This window comes from Furipterus horrens, unplaced genomic scaffold, assembly GCF_987537825.1.
Source record: "Furipterus horrens unplaced genomic scaffold, mFurHor1.1.pri manual_scaffold_7, whole genome shotgun sequence".
In the NCBI taxonomy this organism is placed as follows: Eukaryota; Metazoa; Chordata; class Mammalia; order Chiroptera; family Furipteridae; genus Furipterus; species Furipterus horrens.
The window spans coordinates 103,007,009-103,027,379 of NW_028327177.1; the positions used below are offsets into that span (position 1 = coordinate 103,007,009).

General features: G+C 39.3%; 1 protein-coding gene across 1 annotated transcript in view; it reads left to right on the forward strand.

The window, feature by feature from the left end:
* Window positions 1-20,371, forward strand: part of FANCD2 (FA complementation group D2) — a 74,769-nt gene that overhangs the window by 9,154 nt on the left and 45,244 nt on the right. The window contains exons 4-14 of the mRNA XM_090284158.1: window positions 281-348; window positions 508-611; window positions 1,003-1,063; window positions 1,999-2,051; window positions 3,145-3,223; window positions 11,791-11,915; window positions 13,495-13,582; window positions 14,092-14,196; window positions 15,071-15,171; window positions 15,509-15,617; window positions 15,911-15,946. Coding sequence (XP_090140284.1) covers window positions 281-348; window positions 508-611; window positions 1,003-1,063; window positions 1,999-2,051; window positions 3,145-3,223; window positions 11,791-11,915; window positions 13,495-13,582; window positions 14,092-14,196; window positions 15,071-15,171; window positions 15,509-15,617; window positions 15,911-15,946 — 929 coding nt within the window. The remainder of the gene's footprint in view (window positions 1-280; window positions 349-507; window positions 612-1,002; window positions 1,064-1,998; window positions 2,052-3,144; window positions 3,224-11,790; window positions 11,916-13,494; window positions 13,583-14,091; window positions 14,197-15,070; window positions 15,172-15,508; window positions 15,618-15,910; window positions 15,947-20,371) is intronic.

The window sequence follows — 20,371 nt, forward strand, 5'->3', positions numbered from 1 at the left end:
GCTCAGATACCGTCTTGATTGCCTGCAGTCCTCCTGGGGCACAAAGGTGGAACTGCCTATGGTTTCCTGGAGTCTAGGTGGGTCATACCCCTAGTTCCTGAAACAATAGCTTTTTACATACGTTGATTACTAAGCTTACCAGCTGTTACCTGAAACTAAAATTTTCCGGCATTTGAGTTCCGCATCAATTTCATCAGATTGGAAACTTAGGTCTTAAGGAAAGTAAGGCTATGGTAAGAGATATTAAAGACCCTGGTGACCAGCTGTTCTTTTCTCATAGCTGTGGATCAAATTGTTTTCCAAAAGAAGCTCTTTCAGACTCTGAGGAAACATCCTTCTTATCCCAAAGTATGTATTTTCTCCATGGTATTTATACTTTTGCTAGCAGTACTCTGGAATTGGGAATTTAAAGACACTGCCATAAAGTTGAATGTGCCAGAATGATTTTTAGCTAATCCACAGCAAATCTTACTCTGTCTTTTTTTTTTTTTTCTTTTTCCCATTAAGATAATAGAAGAATTCATTAGTGGCCTAGAGTCTTACATCGAGGATCAAGACATTTTCAGGAACTGCCTTTTGTCTTGTGAACGTCTGCAGGATGAGGAAGCCAGGTGTGGAGATGTGGCATGGAGCATTGCTGAAATTTAGTCTGTTATATTAACTGGTGGAGAAGGGCGGGCAGGGGGCTGGGGAGTGCAGAATGTAATTTTTTGGAATTTCATTTTTGATTTATAGCTCTCTTTTCCTCAGTTTTATCCTGACCTGTAAATTATTAAGTTTATGGTTACCAGACTAAGAACCAGAGTGTTTTCTATTACGTGTCTCACCTGTGTTGATAGAATTTTAACTATTTACTTTCTCATGCTTTGTATTTATATATCTGGTTAGTTTCTCTTTAAAGATTATTTATTTAACCGATTTTATGGAGAAAGAATAAGAAAAACATTAAAACAAGGAAAATAAAATAGAAAACACATTTTTTTTTCTTGTTTTTTTTAACAGCATTGGCACATTTTACTCTAAGAGCCTCATTAAATTGCTTCTGGGGATTGACATATTACAGGTGAGACTGTGCCACTTATTCTGTGCATATTTGGATGTGATTTGTGGTACATGCCCAAGCATAAGTGGCTGGAACACAGGGTAGAGTAAGCTTAATGGGAGGGTTTGGGTGTTTTGACAGTTTACCATAGCCCTGTTGCTGAAATGCATCTGATAAAGCAGTATCTGCGTCTTTGGATTGAGCTGATTAGCCAAATACCTCTTGAAGTTTTATTTATTCCTTCGGCCTGTTTTCTGGTTCGAAAAGCTTCATACTGTGTGCTCTGAGTACCATGTATATCTCTACCATGTTCACATCTGTGTTATCTCCCATTTATTTGCTTATTAAATTGATTTTGATCTTTACCTCTCTTTTATCTTTTAATTACATTGAGTAGACAATACACTGACATGTTTTAAACATCTCAAATTATCAAACTGTTTATAAATAAAATATTTTCCTCCCACCCATCCTCCACTTTTCTTCTTTTCTTCCCTCCTACTGTTAATCTTGCCATACTCTTATCTTTTCCTTTTCATTGGAAATCTTGAATGTAATTTGGTTATCTTAAATTTAAGAACCCCCTCTTGTTTCTCTGAAGAGAAATCTTCTTTTCATGCAAATTATTTGATAACCTTTTGAAGTCTGCATTTCATGGGTTAACAGTTTTCATCATACTTAATGATATTTTTAATTATGTGATTCTTTTAATGTTGCTTTGATAGACCTTTAGCAATTTTTTTCAGAATATGACTTATTGATAAATCTTTGTTTTCCAATAGCTTATATTCAAAATACAGGCAGTATTCATGTGGATATTCTTATAGTAAGAGGATTTCAATTATAGCAGGGTTTTTCCTTCCAGAGTATTTGTTGGGGAGAATTATGGCTAATTATACATTTCTGTTGTGTATTTAGAGACCATATCTTAATTCCCTCTATGCATTCTTTTTCAGCCTGCCATTATCAAAACCTTATTTGAAAAGTTGCCAGAATTTCTTTTTGAATGGTAAGTGGAGTTATTCTGGAATGCTTAGATTATCCTGTTGTATTTAAGTTTATCTCTGAAAAGATTACTCTGAAACATCATTGATTTCTCTAAAGATCATATTTATCACAATGCCAGATTCCTAAGTGACTACAGAAATTTTACTGGGGTAGCTTTCTTTGAAATTTCATCTATTTATATGAATACATAGTGCCAGGATGATACACAATAAACTGGTAATAGTAGTTACCTTCAAGGAAGGGAGCCAGCTGGCTGGAGTCATATATTGCGTGAATACTGTTCTTTACATTTTCAATTTTATAGTGTACCATTTTAAAAATATTTACTTAAAAAATAACTTAGAGCCTTGGCTGGTGTGGCTCATTGAATTGAATGCTGGCCTGTGAACCAAAAGGTCGCCGGTTCCATTCCCAGTCAGAGCACGGTGCTTGGGTTGTGGGCCAGGGCATGCAACAGGCAACTGATTGATGTATCTCTAGCAGCACATCGATGTTTCTCTCCCTCTCTTTCTGCCTCCCTTACCCTCTCTCTAAAAATAAAAAAATAAAATCTTAAAAAAAAAAAAAGACAACAACACTTACAAAAAATGAACAGCCTAATGAAAAAGTAGACAAAGGTCATGAACAGACAATTTACAAAGAAGTACAATGGCATGAAATTTTAAAAAATGCTGAATTTCATTAATAATTAAAGACATTTAAAACAACAAATACATATTTTCCGTTATCAAAGGATTCCCTTGTGCTGTATAATAAATAGGCAGGTTCATACATTGCTGATGAACATATAAATTGTTTTGGGGTTTTTTATAGTTTACATTATTTTAAGAGATACTCTAAACTTGTCTTTCCCTCTCTGTAAACCTTCCACAGATGTAGCCATGGTTAATAGTTTAGTACCTCTTCTTCCAGACACCTTTCTCAAGGCATATAAGTATGTATCTCATGGTTTTTTGGGTTTTTTTGGTTTATGTGTCTAGCATAGTGCACAAGGCATAGTAAGTATTCAGTAAATGTTAATTAAATGGCTGAAATGCTTGCTGATATATAAATCAGAAAGGCTAAGGTCTTGTTTTCTGATCCTAACGTTTCAGCGTGAACAGTGATGGACTCAACATGCCTCGGCTCATCATCAGTCAACTGAAATGGCTTGACAGAGTTGTGGATGGCAAGGTAGGCTTTGGGATTTTCTGTTTCTTAGACTTAAAGAGTATATTTCCACACTTCATCAAACTTTTGCAATTTGCAGGGTCCCCCCCCCAAACAGAAAAACTAACATTTTTTAAATCCATTAACTTTTTCAGCTTTGCTAATTTGAGAATAATGAGTATTTCACTTTTTAAAATTTCTCCAAAAAAGAAATTTACTTAACTTGTGATGGCTAGATGTCACTTATTAAATAACTTAAATATTTGGACAGAAATTTAGCATTTCAAAGTACATATATTTTTGTGTTTTATTTCGCAAAAGTGATGAGATCCCAAACCACTGTACTTCACTGCAAATGTTTTGATTTGATTATATACAAGTCTCTGCTCATCTGCAGTTTTGCTTTTTGTGGTTTCAATTACCCATGGTCATCCATAGTAGGAAAATGTTAAATTTTCCCAGCCAGTGACATTTCTGCTTCTGACATTCGACTATCAACCTGCCATGACTCTGGTCTAGGATCACCTGAAGAAGGCAGATCCTTCTTCTGACGTATTGCCAGGTCAAGAGTAGCCTAATGTTACATCACAACATCTGCATCATTCACCTTACTTCATCTCATCATCTAGACATATTAAAAATCATCTCAACACAAGAAGAAGGGCAAGAACAGTACAGATATTTTGAGAAACCGTATTCATATAACATTTATTATAGTATATTGTTATAATTGCTCTATTTTATCATTACTTATAGTTAATCTTTTACTGTGCCTAACTTATAAATTAAACTCACAGGTATGTATGTATAGGAAAAACCATAGTATATATAGTGTTTGGTACTATCCATGGTTTCAGGCATGCACTAAAGATGAGGGGGACTACTGTACTGAGAAAAATTTCATGAAGTTTTTCCAACTGTTATTATCAAGCACCTTGGTAAAGTTCAATTTCTTGTTGTTTTTTAAATCCTCACCATAGGACATGCTTATTGATTTTAGAGAGAGGGGAAGAGAAGGAGAGAAACATCAATGTGAGAAAGAAATGGGACCAAACCCACAACCCAGGCATATAGCCTGATAAAGAATTGAACCCGCAACATTTCGGTTCAATGGACACTAGCCAACTTAGCCAGGGCAAATTCAGTGTGTTTTGAGGCTTTTGCTTTTTTTAAAGTATATTTTATTGATTATGTTGTTACAGTAGTCCCAATTTTTTTTCCCTTTGCTCCCCTCTGCCCAGTACCCCCTTCCCTCAAGCAATCTTTCCTCCCTTTAGTTCATGTCCATGGGTTGTGCATGTAAGTTTTTTGGCTTCTCCATTTCCTATACTGTTCTTAACTTCCCCGTTTATTTTTTACCTACCAATTTGTAGTTAACCCTGCACATTTCCCCCCATTCTCCCTGTCCCCCTCCTAACTGATAACCCTCCAAATTATCTCCATATCTAGAATTTTCTTTCTGTTCTGCTTATTTGCTTAGTTTCTTTTTAGATATATTGCCATTTTTTAAGTATATTTTATTGATTATGTTGTTACAGTAGTCCCAATTTTCTTTTCCCTTTGCTCCTCTCCACCCAGTACCTCCCTTCCTCCAGCAATCCCATCCCTCATGGGTCATGCATATAAGTTCTTTGGCTTCACCCTTTCCTATATTATTTTTAACTTCCCCCTGGCTATTTTGTACCAACCAATGACGCTTCTTAATTCCTATACCATTTCCCCATTTCTCCCCCTTCCCCTCCCAGCTGATAACCCTCCAAATGATCCCCATACCTATGATTCAGTTCCTATTCTGGTTTGCTTAGTCGGATTTTGTTCTTATTTTTTAGATTCAGTTATTGGTAGTTCTGAGTCTGTTGTCATTTTAATGTTCATAGTTTTGATCATCTTTTTCTTAAATAACTCCCTTTGACATTTCATATAATAACGGCTTGGTGATGAACTCCTTTAGCTTTATCTTGTCTGGGAAGCACTTTATCTGCCCTTCCATTTTAAATGATAGCTTTGCTGGATAGAGTAATTTGGTTGTAGGCCCTTGCTTTTCATCACATTGAATACTTCTTGCCAGTCCCTTCTTACCTGCAAAGTTTCTTTAGAGAAACCAAAAGTCTTATAGGGACCTCTTTGTAGATAACTCTCTGCTTTTCTCTTCCTGCTTTTAAGATTCTCTCTTTATCTTTAACCTTTGGCATTTTAATGATGATGTATCTTGGTGTGGTTCTCTTTGGGTCTAGCTTGTTTGGGACTCTCTCCTTCCTGGACTTGTATGTCTATTTCCTTTGCCAAATTAGGGAAGTTTTCCTTAATTATTTTTTTACACAAGCTTTCAATTTCTTGCTCTTCCTCTTTTCCTTCCGGCACCCCTGTGATTCTGATGTTGGCACATTTAAAGATGTCCCAGAGTTTCCTAAGCTCCTCCTCCTTTTTTTTCAATTCTTGTTTCCTTATTCTGCACTGGTTGACTTTTTTTCTTCCTTATGTTCCAAATCATTGATTTGAACCCCGGTGTCCTTCCCTTAAGCATTGGTTTTGTGTGGATTTTCCTTTGTTTCACTTAGCATAGCCTTCACTTCTTGCCTTATGTGTTTGCCATACTTAAGCATATCTGTCAAGCCTATGAGCATCTTTATCACCAGTGTCTTGAACTCTATGTCTGTTAGGTTGACTGTCTCCTTGTCACATAATTCTCCCACTGGAATCTTGGTCTGTTCCCCCCTTTGGGCCGTACTTCTCTGTCTCCTCATCTTGACAGGCTCCTGTATTTGCCTGTGTTTTTGGTAGATCTGTCGCACCTGTTACATTGTAGGGGCAGAGCCTTCGGTATTCGTCAGTATGGGGGACCCATTTTACCATGTTGTGGCTCTGTATGTGGGGTAGGGGTCTGAGAGGGAACAATGCCACTTACTCAGCACTCGTCCTTTTCCAGGCATTTCTCCCACTTCTATGGGACTGGTGTCTCTCTAGATGTTGTCCTGGCTGTTATTCCCAGTGTGGGTGGGTCTGCGGATGTTCTAGGACCGTGGGGGCCCTTTAAACAAGTGAGCTCTGCTGAGAGACCGGCTGTTTCTTCCCCCGCCCCAACCTCCACTGGTTTGTACAGTCAGAAGCAATGAAGCTTTATTTTCCCTGGCGCTGGAACTGTGAGCTATGCGGTCTGCTCTGGTGCTAGGAATGCTCTCCAGGTTACTTTTTAAAACGTGTGACTGTGTTTTCCGCCGGCCTACTGCTGCCCATGCTGCTGCGCCCACCACACCACATCCTCTCCACCCCCAGCTTCGCCCCTCCTACCTGTCTGGAGGAGTATTTCTTCTTTATATCCTTGTTGGACTTCCATGCAGCTCGATTTTCTGGAACTTCTGGTTGTCTCTAGTTTTGAGGTAATTGTATTCCTTTTTAGTTGTGGAGGGATATGCAGCATGTCTGCGCCTCCATCTTGGCTGGAAGTCCCCATTTCTTTTGCAACTTCTTAAAATCATTCTTTTAATTTTTGTCAGATATTCCTAGGCTAAACCTTAACTTAAAATAACATGAGTTTTGGGAGTCTCATCTGTGTTGGAATTTTTGGTCTGCTATTTATTAATTGTGTATTATTGAGCAACACATATCCCCACATTTTAAAAATGGGAATTGTTATAGAAACCCCATGAAGTTGTGAAGATTAAATGTAATAAAATATATAACTTTTTTCTTTCTTTTAAAAATTTTTAAAAAATATGTTTATTAATTTTAGAGGAAGGGAGAGAGAAAGAGAAAGAAGCATTGGTGTGAGAGAGAAATCAGTTGGTTGCCTTCCATATGAGCTCCAACCAGGGATCAAACCCAAAACCTAGGTATATGCCCTGACCAGGAATCAAACTCCCAACCTTTTGTGTATGGGACAATGCTCCAACCAACTGAGTTACATGAGCCAGGACCACACTACTTTTTTTTCTATATATCATCCCATATATGAAAATTTTGGGGTTGGAGACTTCCAGCTAAGATGGTGGCAGAGATAAACACAGCTCACCTCCTTGCATAACCACATCAAAATTACAACTAAACTATAGAACAATCATCACTCACAACCATCAGAAATCAAGTTGAGCTACTGGCCAAGATAGAGCTGTAGGTAGACATGCTTCACCTCCTTGCACAACCATAAGGATTACAGCTACCTCAAAACATAACAAAAAATAACAACCAGAAATGCCAGAAAGTCAAACTATATGGAAGTCCAACAAATAAAGATTTAAAGAGGTAATACTTATCCAGATGGGTAGGAGGGGGAGAGACCAGGAGCTGAAGCAGAGAGGACACAGTGTGGTGGCATGGCAAGGCAGCAGCTGCAGTTGGCCGGAAGAACGAGCAGTCATACATATTATTAAAGCCTGGAGGGACACCTGGGGAGCAATCCCAGCCTCAAGCCAGACCATGAAGCTCACGGTTCTAGCTTCTGGCTCTAAAAACCATTGGGGGTTGTGGCGGGAGAAGAAACTGCCAGTCTCTCAGAAGAGTCTCTATAGATATCCCCCATGGTCCCAGAATGTACACAAACCCACCTACTCTGGGAACCATCCCCAGGGCAATGACTAGGGGGGTTCCAGTAACATATGGAAAGCAGGTGAAGTGACTGGAAAAGGAGCAAATGCTGAGCAAGTGTCATTGTTCCCTCTCTGACCCCTCCCCCACATACAGTGTCATAAGATGGTGAAATGGGTCTCCTAGCACTTACAAATACCTAAGGCTCTGCCCCTTACAGTGTAACAGGTGTGGCATCTCTACCTAACACACAGAGGCAAACACTGGGATGCTGTCAAGTTGAGGAGACAGAGATGTATGGCCCAAATGAGGGAGCAGATCAAGGCTCTAGAGGGAGAACTAAGCGAGTAGGAGATAGCCAACCTAACAGACACAAGAGTTCAAAACACTGGTGATAACAACGTTCAGAGAAATGATTGAGTAGAGCAAATGCATAAGGGAAGTGAAGGTTACACTAAGTGAAATGAAAAGTCCTCACGAAACCAATAGTGAAGGGAAGAAAGCCAGGGTTCAAATCAATGTATTGGAACATAAGGAAGAAATAAGCAGTCAACCAGTACAGAATGAAAAAACAAGAATTAAAAAAAAAACAAGGAGAGGCTTAGAAACCTCTGGGACAACTTTAAATGTACCAACATCTGAATCATAGGGGTTCCAGAAGAAAAGGAAAAGCGAGAAATTGAAAACATATTTGAAAAAAGAATTAAGGAAAACTTGCCTAATTTAGCAAAAGACATAGACATACAAGTCCCAGAAACAGAGTCTCAAACAAGCTAGCCCCAAAGAGGACCACACCAAGACACATCATAATTAAAATGCTGAAGGTTAAAGATAAAGAAAGAATCTTAAAAGTGGAAAGAGAAAAGAAGGGAGTTACAAAGGAGTCCCTATAAGATTATTAGCTGATTTCTCAACGTAAACTTTGCAGGCAAGAAGGGACTGACAAGAAGTATTCAAAGTGATGAAATGCAAGGACCAATAACCAAGATTACTCTATCCAGCATAGCTAGCATTTAGAATGGAAGGGCAGATAAAGTGCTTCCCACACAAGATAAAACTAAAGGAGTTCATCATCACCAAACCCTTATTATATGAAATATTAAAGGGACATAATTAAGAAAAAGAAGATCAAAACTATGAACATTAAAATTACAACAAACTAACAACTATCAACAACTGAATATAAAACACAAAAACAAGCTAATCAAACAACCAGGACAGGAACAGAATCATAGATATGGAGATCATATAGATGAATAAAAGCAGGAAAAGGGAAGAGGGAGAATGGGGGAAAAGGTGCAGGGATCAAGAAGCATAATTGGTAGGTACAAAATAGATGGGACATTAAGAACAGTATAGGAAATGGAGAAGCCAAAGAACTTATGTGCACAACCCATGGACATGAACTAAGGGGAGGGGGGGATTGCTGGAGGTAAGAGAGGTACTGGGTGGAGGGGTGCAAAGGGGAAAAAATTTGGGACAACTGTAATAGCATAATCAATAAAATATATATTTAAAAAAATCTAGTTGAATGGAAGTCCGACAACTCCAGAACTGAAGAAACCATATCCATCCTGACCAGTAAGAGGAGCAGAGATACAGAATGAACTGGTCCCGCATATATGAGTAGATAAAAATTTGAGAGGGATGTCTTGGGGCAAGAAGTCCAAGCCCCACACCAGGCTTCCAACCCAGGGTTCCAATGCCAGGAAGATAAATCTCCATAACTTCTGGTAGCAAAAACCAGTGGGGATTGAGTCGGTGGAAGAAACTTCTGGAGTTCCAAGCAGTTCTTAAAGAACCCACATATGGACTTACTCAGACTCACTCCTTCTGAACTCCAGCATAGGTGTAGCAGCTTGAAAGGCACCAGTGGCATACAGGGAGGAACTGAAGTGTCTGGTATCAAGGCGAGAGCTGGGGGACAGCTTTCTCTCAGACAGAAAGGCAGGCATAGGCCATTGTCCCTTTTCTGAACCCTCCCTCCACAGAGCTGCCAGGTGGGTGCCATATCTGAGACTCCGTCAACCTTGCTAATACTGTTTGCCCCACCCTGGAGATTCCCTGAGACTCCGTCCCACCCAACTTACTAGCCCATCCCAGTGATTTTTTCTTATGAATGGCTGGTCTTGGCTCATGCTTCACAAATTCCTAAACCCTTTCAAACACGCAACATTTGGCCTCAGTGAGCCCTCAGCCCCCATACCTCTTGCTAAGTGGTCCCAGTCCCGGCAGTAGTTCAGCCAGCCTAGAATAACAGCTTGGCTTCGCCTGGGAACCTCCAAGCCCAGCACAAGAGGCTGCCAACTTAGATTGCTTTATAGCTCAGGCACAATGGCCCAGGGAAAACACGTGGCTCTGACCTTGGCCTGCACCGCCCAGGAAACCCCAGAGCCCTGTGCACCCAGTGGACAGCTACAGACCATGTGGGAGCACCACCACCCTGCCCCCGCACAACTGATTGTCCACAGAGGGCAGAGGTTGGTGGTCAGTGGTAACAGCCATCAAGGTTCAACTACAAGAGGAGGGTATACTCAGTGCACATGAAGGATGCACCTCGAGTACCCAACTTGGGTGATAGGGGAGGCTGTGCCATTGGACCCTACAGGGACATGTACTACATTAGGCCATGCAGGGAGTCATAGCAGCTCTACCTAATGCATAGAAACAAACACAGGGAGGCTGCCAAAATGAACACACAAACTTGGCCGAAATGAAAGAACAGATTAGAACTCCTGTAAAAAAAACTAAACAAAATGGAGATGAGCAATCTTTCAGATGCAGAGTTCAAAACACTGGTTATAAGGATGCTCAAGGAACTCAGTACCTCAGCAGCATAAAAAGATCCAGTCAGAAGTGAAAGTTACACTAATTTAAATAAAGAACAATTTACAGGGAAACAACAGTAAAGTGGATGGAGCTGAGAATTAAATCAATGATTTGGAACATAAGGAAGCAAAAAACAACCAATCAGTACAGGGGGAAAAAAAAGAATCCAAAAAAACAAGGATAGTGTAAGCAGCCTCTGGAACAACTTGTAGCACTCCAACATTTGCGTCATAGGGGTGCCAGAAGGAGAAAAGAAAGGAAGAAGTTGGAAATCCATTTGAAAAATGAAAGAAAGCTTCCCTAATTTGCTGAAGGACATAGACTTGCAAATCCAGGAAGCACAGAGGGTCTCAAACAAGATGGATGCAAAGAGTCCCACTCCAAGGCATATCATAATTAAAATGCCAAATGTTAAAAATAGAGAATCTTAAAAGCAGCAAGAGAAAAGCAGTTAGTTACATACAGGGGAGTTCCCATAGAACTGCCAGTTGATTTCTCAAAAGAAACTTTGCAGGCAAGAAGGAACTGGCAAGAAATATTCAAAGTAATGAAAAGCAGGGACCTACAGCCAAGATTGCTCTACCCAGCAAAGCTATCATTTAGAATTGAAGGTCAGATAAAGAGCTTCCCAGACAAGAAAAAACTAAAGGAGTTAATCATCACCAAACCATTATTATGTGAAATGTTAAAGGGACTGATTTAAGAAAAAGAAGATCAAAACTATGAACAATAAAATGGCAATAAATATGTATCTGTGAGTAATGGAATCTAAAAAACAAACTAAGCAAACTACAGAGAGAATCATGATATGGAGAGCATTCTGATTGTTGCCAGATGAGTGAGGGGTGTAGGTGAAGAGGTGAGGGGATTGAGAAGTACAAATAGGTAGTTACAGAATAGCCATGGGGACATAAAGTACAGTATAGAAAATGGAGTAGCCAAAGAACTTATAGACATGATCCGTGAACATGAACAATGGTGGGGGGATTGCCTGAGAAACTGGTGAGTGCTAGGTAGAGAGGAGCAAAGGGGGAAACTGGAGAACTATAATAGCATAATCAATAAAATATAATTTAAAAAAGTTTCTGGGTCATTTACCTCTGAATTTTGGTTTTGAGACTGAGCATGTGTATAGTTGTCATATTGTACACAAAATAATTCCAGCTCTACATTTCATGAGTTCAAAGTCTTTCTCTATTCTGGGTAATAAGCTCCAATTCTAATAGTCTCCTCTACTACAGGATCTCACCACCAAGATCATGCAGCTGATCAGTATAGCTCCAGTATACTTTCAGCATGACCTCATCACCAGCCTACCTGAGATCGTAGGGGACTCACAGCATGCTGATGTGGGGAAAGAACTCAGGTGAGTAAGCACCTTGTTGCCATCCTAAGCAAGGCTTCATTCTGGGAGCCTTATCACTGCAGTATGCAAAGAGTAGTACATAGTAATATGTTCCTTTTTTATATAAAAGAGTATACCTGTCTGCAATGATAGGGTATGGGATTGACTTGTTTTTCTTATAATGAATATATATTTAGTAGATTCATCTACTTTTTTTTAAAGGTGTATCTGTTGTGATATGCAGTCTGGTTTAGGATTAGGTCTATAAATTTGGTCTATAGAGACTTTAACATGATTCCTTTGTTTTGTTAGCATTTCCTCCATCCAAGGCATCCTCAGTCATGACCACACAACAGAATCATTTGTGGCCCTGACCAGTGTAGCTCAATTGGTTGAGTTTTGTCCTGCAGAGCAAAGGTCACTGGTTCAATTCTTGGTCAGGGTACGTGCCTCGGTTGTGGGCCTGATCCCTAGTTAGGGTGTGAGCAAGAGGCAACTGATCAGTGATGTTTCTCTTCCTCTTTCTTCCTCAATTTCCCTCCCTCTAAAAATAAGTAAAATCTTTTTAAAAATTAAAAAAATTATTTGTGGAGCTTATTAAACATCTACATTCTTTGCTTCCTAAAGAATTCCTTCTGATGCACATAGCTGCATCAGATCTATTGCCAGGACTCACCACTTGTTATCATTTATGTTAAAAATAGTAATTGATACAGCAGTAATTAAGAAAGGGGGAACAGTATCCCTGTGTGATGGTGTTTCTGGTTTTGTTTTTTTGTTTTTTGTTTTTTTAGATTTTAATTTATTTTTAAAGAAAGGGGAAAGGAGGGAGAAAGAAAGGAAGGGAAACACTGATGTGAGAGAGAAGCATCAGTTGATTGGTTCTCCTATCGCCCCTACCCGACGGAACCCACCACCCAGCTATAGGCCCTGACCAAGGATTGAACCAGTAACCTTTCGCCTTGCAGGACAGCGCACCCCCAACTGAGCCCCACGGGTCAGGGTTTGCTTCTGTTTTAATGTAATTTATTGTTTATCCTAGAAGTGGTAGTTTCAAAAAACTTGGTTTGTAATAGTTCTTTTTCTCTAGTTGTGTGCAAAGCTACCTCCAAAAATGTTAAGTGTTTTCTTGGCTGTACTTTTGTGCAGGATGCTTCCTCTGGGTATAGTAATATACTATCCACTTTGCCTGCTTAATTCCAGCTTCTCCTTTTGTATAGCCTTAGAATCTATCACTGTCCTTTCCTTCTCTACCCTGTGCTCCTGTAGTATCCTGCACATCTATCATATTTATTACACGGCATTGTAATTGTAGGTTTTCTTTTGCCTTTTCTCAGGAAGGATATGTACTAAATTCAATAGTGGATTACCTCTGGGTAGTTGGGATAGTGAGGGTGGGAATCTTGTTTATACGCTGTTGTTTGAATTTTTTATAATGAGCATGCATTTTTTTTATCAAAACAATTTTTAATGAAACATACTATAAACAAATTATTGGGAAGTATATCCTTTCTTCCCAGACTGAGTGATTTTTCCGAGTTGTTATCTGTCCATCTCTGTTAAAAGTTGCACAGCTTTTCTCTTTTTCCATCACTCACAGTAACCTTCTAACAGAGAATACGTTACTCACTGTCCCGATCCTGGATGTCCTTTCCAGCCTCCGGCTTGAACCACAGTTCCTGTCTAAGGTAGGAAGGCTCTACACTTCAGAAGCAGGGCTAGCTTTCTCACTTTCCAAAGCCAGTGTTAGTTGGTCATTGTTTTGGAGCAGTCATATTTCATGAAAATTTCCTTTAGGAACAATAATGAATGACATTTGGTCTCCTTTGTTCTTTCCAATGAATTTCATGTTCCATGTTATGATAGATGTTCTGCTCTGTTGTAAGTAGTAAGTTTTAGTGGTAATCTTCTAAATTGCCTGAGTATAAACTGCTCCCTACAGTAATAACAATTTTTTATGCCGTGGAAAATTCAGGTTCCAAAATGTGAGATAATAACACACATTTATCACAAGAAGCTGGGCATTAACAATTGAAAGCTTATAATTTGGAAAAAATAAAGCAAGTGGTTTTTTTTCCCCTGAATTTCATGTGAGAAAACTGAGAGGAGTGATTTTTCTAATTTTACCTACCAAGTCAGTACTAGGTTGAGGTATTAACATGAAAATATTTAAGGTTTTCATGCTTTTTATGTTTAGGTCCGCCAGTTGGTAATGGGGAAGCTGTCATCTGTGAAATTGGAAGACTTACCTGTGATAATTAAGTTCGTTCTTCACTCTGTAACAGCCACAGATGCACTTGAGGTACTCTGTTATTTCCCAACGAATACCAATAGTGTGGTAGACACTAGAGAGTACAAAGAAGAACAGTAGTGCCTTTGTGAAACTCAACAATCAAAAAAGATTAACGTTGCTCTGGCCAGTGTGGCTCATTGGTTGGAGCATTGTCCCATAGACCAAAAGATTGCTGGTTTGATCTCCGGTCAGGCACCAGCAAGAAAGCAACCAATCCATGTTTCTCTCTCACATTGATGTTTCTCTCTCTCTTTCTCTTCCAAAATAATGAAAAAAAAAGATCCTTTTGTGAGGATTTAAAAAAGGCTAATCTAGATGAAGATAAATTATTTAAATTAATAGGTCTAATTGCTCTTGTCTGTCCCCAGACTAATTTGTAATAATCATTAATCCAGATGGTATTCAGGGGAGAGAATGGAGCTACTGACCAAATTTATTGTTCTATATTAGCTGCTACAGGTTATATTTGCTATTTCAGTGTAATACCTCAAGTTCTGGAATTTTGAAGGGCATGATATACTATACTTGGATTAGCTATTTTATTAACTCTCTTTTTCAAAATGCCTTGTCTAACATTTAATAATTCTGCTTCCTGGCCCTGGCTAGGTAGTTCATTTGGTGATAGCATTATCCCGATATGCTAAGGTTGCAGGTTCTATCACTGGTCAGAGCACATACAAGAATCAACCAATGAATGCATAAACAAATGGAACAACATATCCATGTTTCTCTCTCTAACTCCTCTCTAAAATCAATTAAAAATTAAATAAATAATCATACTTCCTCAGTCTTTCAGGAGATTGTTACAGTTCTATTGACGTAGTGGACTATTCCTATCCACTATGCACGAGCAGAACACATAGCTAATATTTCTTTTTCGCAGGTAATTTCTGAGCTTCGGGAGAGGTTGGATCCGCAGCATTGTATTTTGCCATCACAATTCCACGCTTCCCAAAGCAAGCTGAAAAGTAAAGGACGAGCAAGGTATAAGTTAAGTATTAATCATCCTTTTTCTCACATAGGCAAGGAAAGTCTTCTGACATTTATCCTGAAGCCAGGACAGTAGATCTTAATACTCAGAACTATAAATAATGGTGGTAATATTACACTAATGTAATATACTTTTTTTTCAAGTCACGTGTGTGTGTATTCTCTTGGCTATTCACATCAATCCCAGATAGGCTGCAGTATGAGTTTATTAGCCATTTTATATGTGCAGTTGTGACTTGTTCCAAGGTACCTGGATAGTAAACAGGAACAGATCTTACAGGCTCCTCTGTGTTAAGTGGAAGAATTTTTTTTCCCCTCTTCTACTACTTAGTTCTTCAAGAAATCAAGAAAACAGCGGTGAGGACTGTGTTTTCCTTCTCTTTGATGTAATAAAGTCAGCTGTTAGATATGAGAAAACCATTTCAGAAGCCTGGATTAAGGTGAGTGAGATCTTTGAAACTTCAAACATTAAGGAGGAAATGGGTGGCAATTAGTGATATATGTAAGTAAAGGTAAGTTGAACAAGGGGGAGAAAATTGGAACTGTTGTAACAATATAATCAATAAAAAACATTAAAAAAAAAAAAGGTAAGTTGAAACAAAAGTCTTAAAAGTTACTCAAGTAGAAGTCATAGATGGTGATTGCTTGGTTCTCAAATAAGAGAGCAAGGCATGCTGAATAAGGTGAGATGTGTTCTACTAATATGTTGTATTTGTGACCCTTGTTTTTCCAGGCAATTGAATGTACTGCCCCAGAGTCTGAACACAAGGTAATGATCATGTACTATGAATTTTAAGTATTAAAATTAGTGGAATTGGTTAGTTGTGGTTTTTTTTTCCCCTCCTTTCTTGCTTCCTCCAGTCATCCCTTCTGTGCCTTCTCTAGCTGCCCTACTAAAAATTAGCTGTCATGGGAAGGTGCTATGAAGGGGTGACTTGCCAGATGGTCTTCCCTACTCATTTATTCTAGCAAAATAAGTCTAAAATATCCATAAGGGGAAATATTCACATTCCAAACAAGCATAGCGAGTTGCAGTCAAAGAAGCCAACTCCCTACTGCTAGGGAGTTGATGACGAGAGTCAACTAGGTCATCAGTTAGGTCTCTGTATCTGTCTGATTGCTCTCCCTCCCACCAAATAGAATTGTCAAGATAATGGCATTCTGTGTTTTACTTTTCTTTGCCCATGCAGACCTGACCAGAGTGAATCCATCCACTGTCAAGGCAATGGTACTGAATCTGTCTTAATTCTGGAAATACTTTCTTCTGCCAAGAAGCCAGATGATTGAATATTTTATGTACTGATTAGTTTTCTTTAAGGAGAGTTGGAGTGTGTTTTGTGGGGGTTTTGTTAGTTGGATTATTTAATTATTGGATGACTCTTTAAAGCTTTTTTTTTTAAATTAAATATATTTTTATTATTATTTTTTTATAATCAATTTATTTGTTTAATTAATTAATTAATTTTTTAAGAGAGAGGGGAAAGGAGAAAGAGAGGGAGAGAAAGATCACTGTGTGGTTGCCTCTCACTCGCACCCTTAACTGGGGACCTGATGTGCAACTTTGTAATGTGCCCTGACAGGGAATCGAACCAGCGACACTTGGCTCACAGCCGATGCTCAATCCACTGAGCCACAGCAGCCAGGGCCGACCCGACTCTTTAAAGCTTTTATGATAATGAGTAAAACAGTGGAAAACTCAGTACTTTTTTGTGGGGGGATCAAAATACCCTCAAATAACTTTATTTTTGCATGACCCTTAGCCACCTGCATATCTATTTTGCAGATTTCTAATCATTGTATAAATATTATTTTACATTCTAATTTTTCCTCTTGCTATTATGTCATAAACTTTTTGCATGCTTCTGCATTCTGTTTGTTTGTTTTTTTTTTCCATTTTGAGAGGATGTTTATTAAAGCTGGGGACAGTGAAACATGGAAGGAGCTAGGATACAAGAAGCAACAGGAGAGAGTCTAGGTGGGGCTACTTTGGATCTTCAAGAAATCAGAGAAAAGGGGGCCTTGGAGACAGGTTCAGGGGCTTAGCTCAGGACCAGCTGCCACTGCTCATTGCCTCCCTGGTTGCAAGCCTTATGGGGTCTCTTAGAGTTTATGAGATGCATGCCTATGGGGGAGGGAGAAGGGGAAGGGAAAGGTGCAGGCATGCTCTCAGGAGGGAAAGTGTGTGCCTGTTGTCATCTGTATTCTGTTCTGTAGTAATGATTCTCAATTTTGGTGCCTAAATGAGCAGGGTCTTCCATGAAGGGATGTCCCCATATAACTTGTTTTGTTTTTAAAGATGTTTTTTGTGTTTATAATTAGAACATCTGGCCTTTATTAAAATAGCTTTTAAAAATATTATTAACATAGAGGTTTCAGGTGTATGATTCAGTATTTGTATATATTGTAAAATGAGTCTAGTTAACATCCACCACAGTTATAAATTTTTTCTTAATGGTTTTCTCTCTTAGCAACTTTCAAATGTATAGTAAAATGCTATTAACTATAGGCACCATGCTGTACATTACATCCTCATGACTTTATAACTGGAAATTTATACCTTTTGACCCCCTTCACTCATTTTACCCATCGCCCACTCCCTGCCTCTGGCAACCATCAATCTGTTCTCTGTATCTGTGAAGTTGGTTTTGTTTTGTTTTAAGTTTCACAAATAAGTGAGATTATGTGGTATTTGTCTTTCTCTGACTTATTTTACTTAGCATAATGCCCTGAAAATCTATCCATGTCATTGCAAATGGCAAGCTATATACCATGCCACACTTTCTTTATTCATTCATCTATCGGTGGGTGCTTACTTAGGTTGTTTTCATGTCTTGGCCATTGTAAGTAGTGCTGGGGATGCAGATATCTTTTCAAATTAGTGTTTTTGTTTTCTTCAGGTAAATACTTGGAAGTAGAATTACTGAATCATATGGTCGTTATATTTTTTAATTTTTTTTAGGAACCTCCATACTGTTTCCCATAGTGGCTGCACCGATTTACATTCCCACCAGTAATGCACAAGGTTCCCTTTTTTCCATGTACATCCTCACCAGCACTTGTTATTTGTTGGTTTCTTTCTTTCTTTTTAAAGTATATTTTATTGATTATGTTGTTACAGTAGTTCCAATTTTTTTTTCCCCTTTGCTCTCTGCCCAGTACCCTCCTTCCCTCTAGCAATCCCAGCCCCCTTAGTTCATGTCCATGGGTCATGCATATAAGTTCTTTGGCTTTACCCTTTCCTGTATAATTTTTAATGTCCCCCTGTCTATTTTGTACCAACCGATTATGCTTCTTAATCCTTGCACCATTTCTCCATTTCTCCCCCTCCCTCCTCCCAGCTGATAACCCTTCAAATGACCCCCATACCTATGATTCTGTTACTGTTCTGGTTTGCTTAGTTTGATTTTGCTTTTATTTTTTAGATTCAGTTGTTGATAGTTGTGAGTTTGTTGTCATTTTAGTGTTAATAGTTTTGATCTTTTTCTTAAGTAAGTCCCTTTGACATTTCATATAATAATGGCTTGGTGACGGTGAACTCTTTTAGCTTTACCTTGTCTGGGAAGCACTTCATCTGCCCTTCTATTCTAAATGACAGCTTTGCTGGATAGAGTAATCTTGGTTGTAGGTTGCTTTTCATCACATTGAATACTTCTTGCCAGTCCTTTCTTGCCTGCAAAGTTTCTTTTGAAAAATCAGCTGATAGTCTTATAGAAACCCCTTTGTAGGCAATTGTCCGCTTCTCTCTTGCTGCTTTTAGGATTCTCTCTTTACCTTTCACCTTTGACATTTTAATCATGATGTGTCTTGGTGTGGTCCCCTCTGAGTCCAGCTCACCCGTGACTGTCCGTACTTCCTGGACTTGTATGTCTACTTCCTTCACCAAATTTGGGAAGTTTTCCTCCATTATTTTTTCACATAAGTTTTCAATTTCTTGCTCTTCCTCTTCTCCTTCTGGCACACCCATGATTCAGATGTTGGCATGTTTAAAGTTGTTCCAGAGGTTCCCAAGCCTCTCCTCATTTTTTTCAATTCTTGTTTTCTCATTCTGCACTGGTTGACTGTTTTTTTCTTCCTTATGTTCCAAATCATTGATTTGAACCCCGGTTTTCTTCCCTTCACCATTGGTTTTGTGTGGTTTTTCTTTCGTTTCACTTAGCATAGCCTTCACTTCTTCTCTTATGCATTTGCCATACTCAAGCATATCTGTCAAGCCTGTGAGCATCTTTATCATCAGTGTTTTGAATTCTGCATCTGTTAGGCTGGCTATCTCCTTGTCTCTTAGTTCTCCCACTGAAACCTTGATCCATTCCCACTTTTGGGCCATACTTCTCTGTCTCTTCATCTTGACAGGCTCCTATGTTTGTTCGCTTCTCAATGCCTGTTATGTTGTAAGGGGCGAAGCCTTAGGGATTCGTCAGTACAGGGTGACCTGTTTAAGCACATTGTGGCGCTGTATGTGGGGGAGGGGTCTGCGAGGGAACAATGCCACTTGCTCAGCTTTTGCCCCTTTTCCAGACGCTTCTCCCACTTTCATATGGGACTCGCGCCCCTCTAGCTGTTGTCCTGGCAGTCGTTCCCAGAGTGGGTGGCTCTGCGGATGTTCTAGGACCGTGGGGGCCCTTTAAACAAGTAGACTCTGCTGAGAGACCAGCAGTTTCTGCCTCCACCTCAACTCCCACTGGTTTGCACAGTCAGAAGCAATGAGGCTTGATTTTAGGGTTTTTTTTTTTGTTTGTTTGTTTTTTAAGGTTTTAGTGTTTCTATTTATTGATTGATTGATTGATTGAGAGAGAGAGAGAGAGAGGAAAGGAGAAAGAGAGGGAGAGAAATATCACTGTGTGGTTACCTCTCACTCATACCCCCAACTGGGGACCTGACGTGCAACCTAGTAATGTGCCCTGACTGGGAATCGAACCAGCGATACTTGGCTCACAGGCCAACACTCAATCTACTGAGCCACAGCAGCCAGGGCTTTGAGGCTTGATTTTCCCTGGTGCTGGGACCATGAACTGTGAGGTCTGGTGAGGAGCTGGGAATGCTCCGTAGGTGTCCCTCCTGACTTTTTAAAATGTGTTTCTGCACTTTCTGCCAGCCCACCACTGGTGCCACTGCTGCCGTCCCCACACTGTGTTCTCTCTGCATCGGCTCTGCCCCTCCTACCTGTCTGGATGAGTATTTCTTCTTTATATCTTTG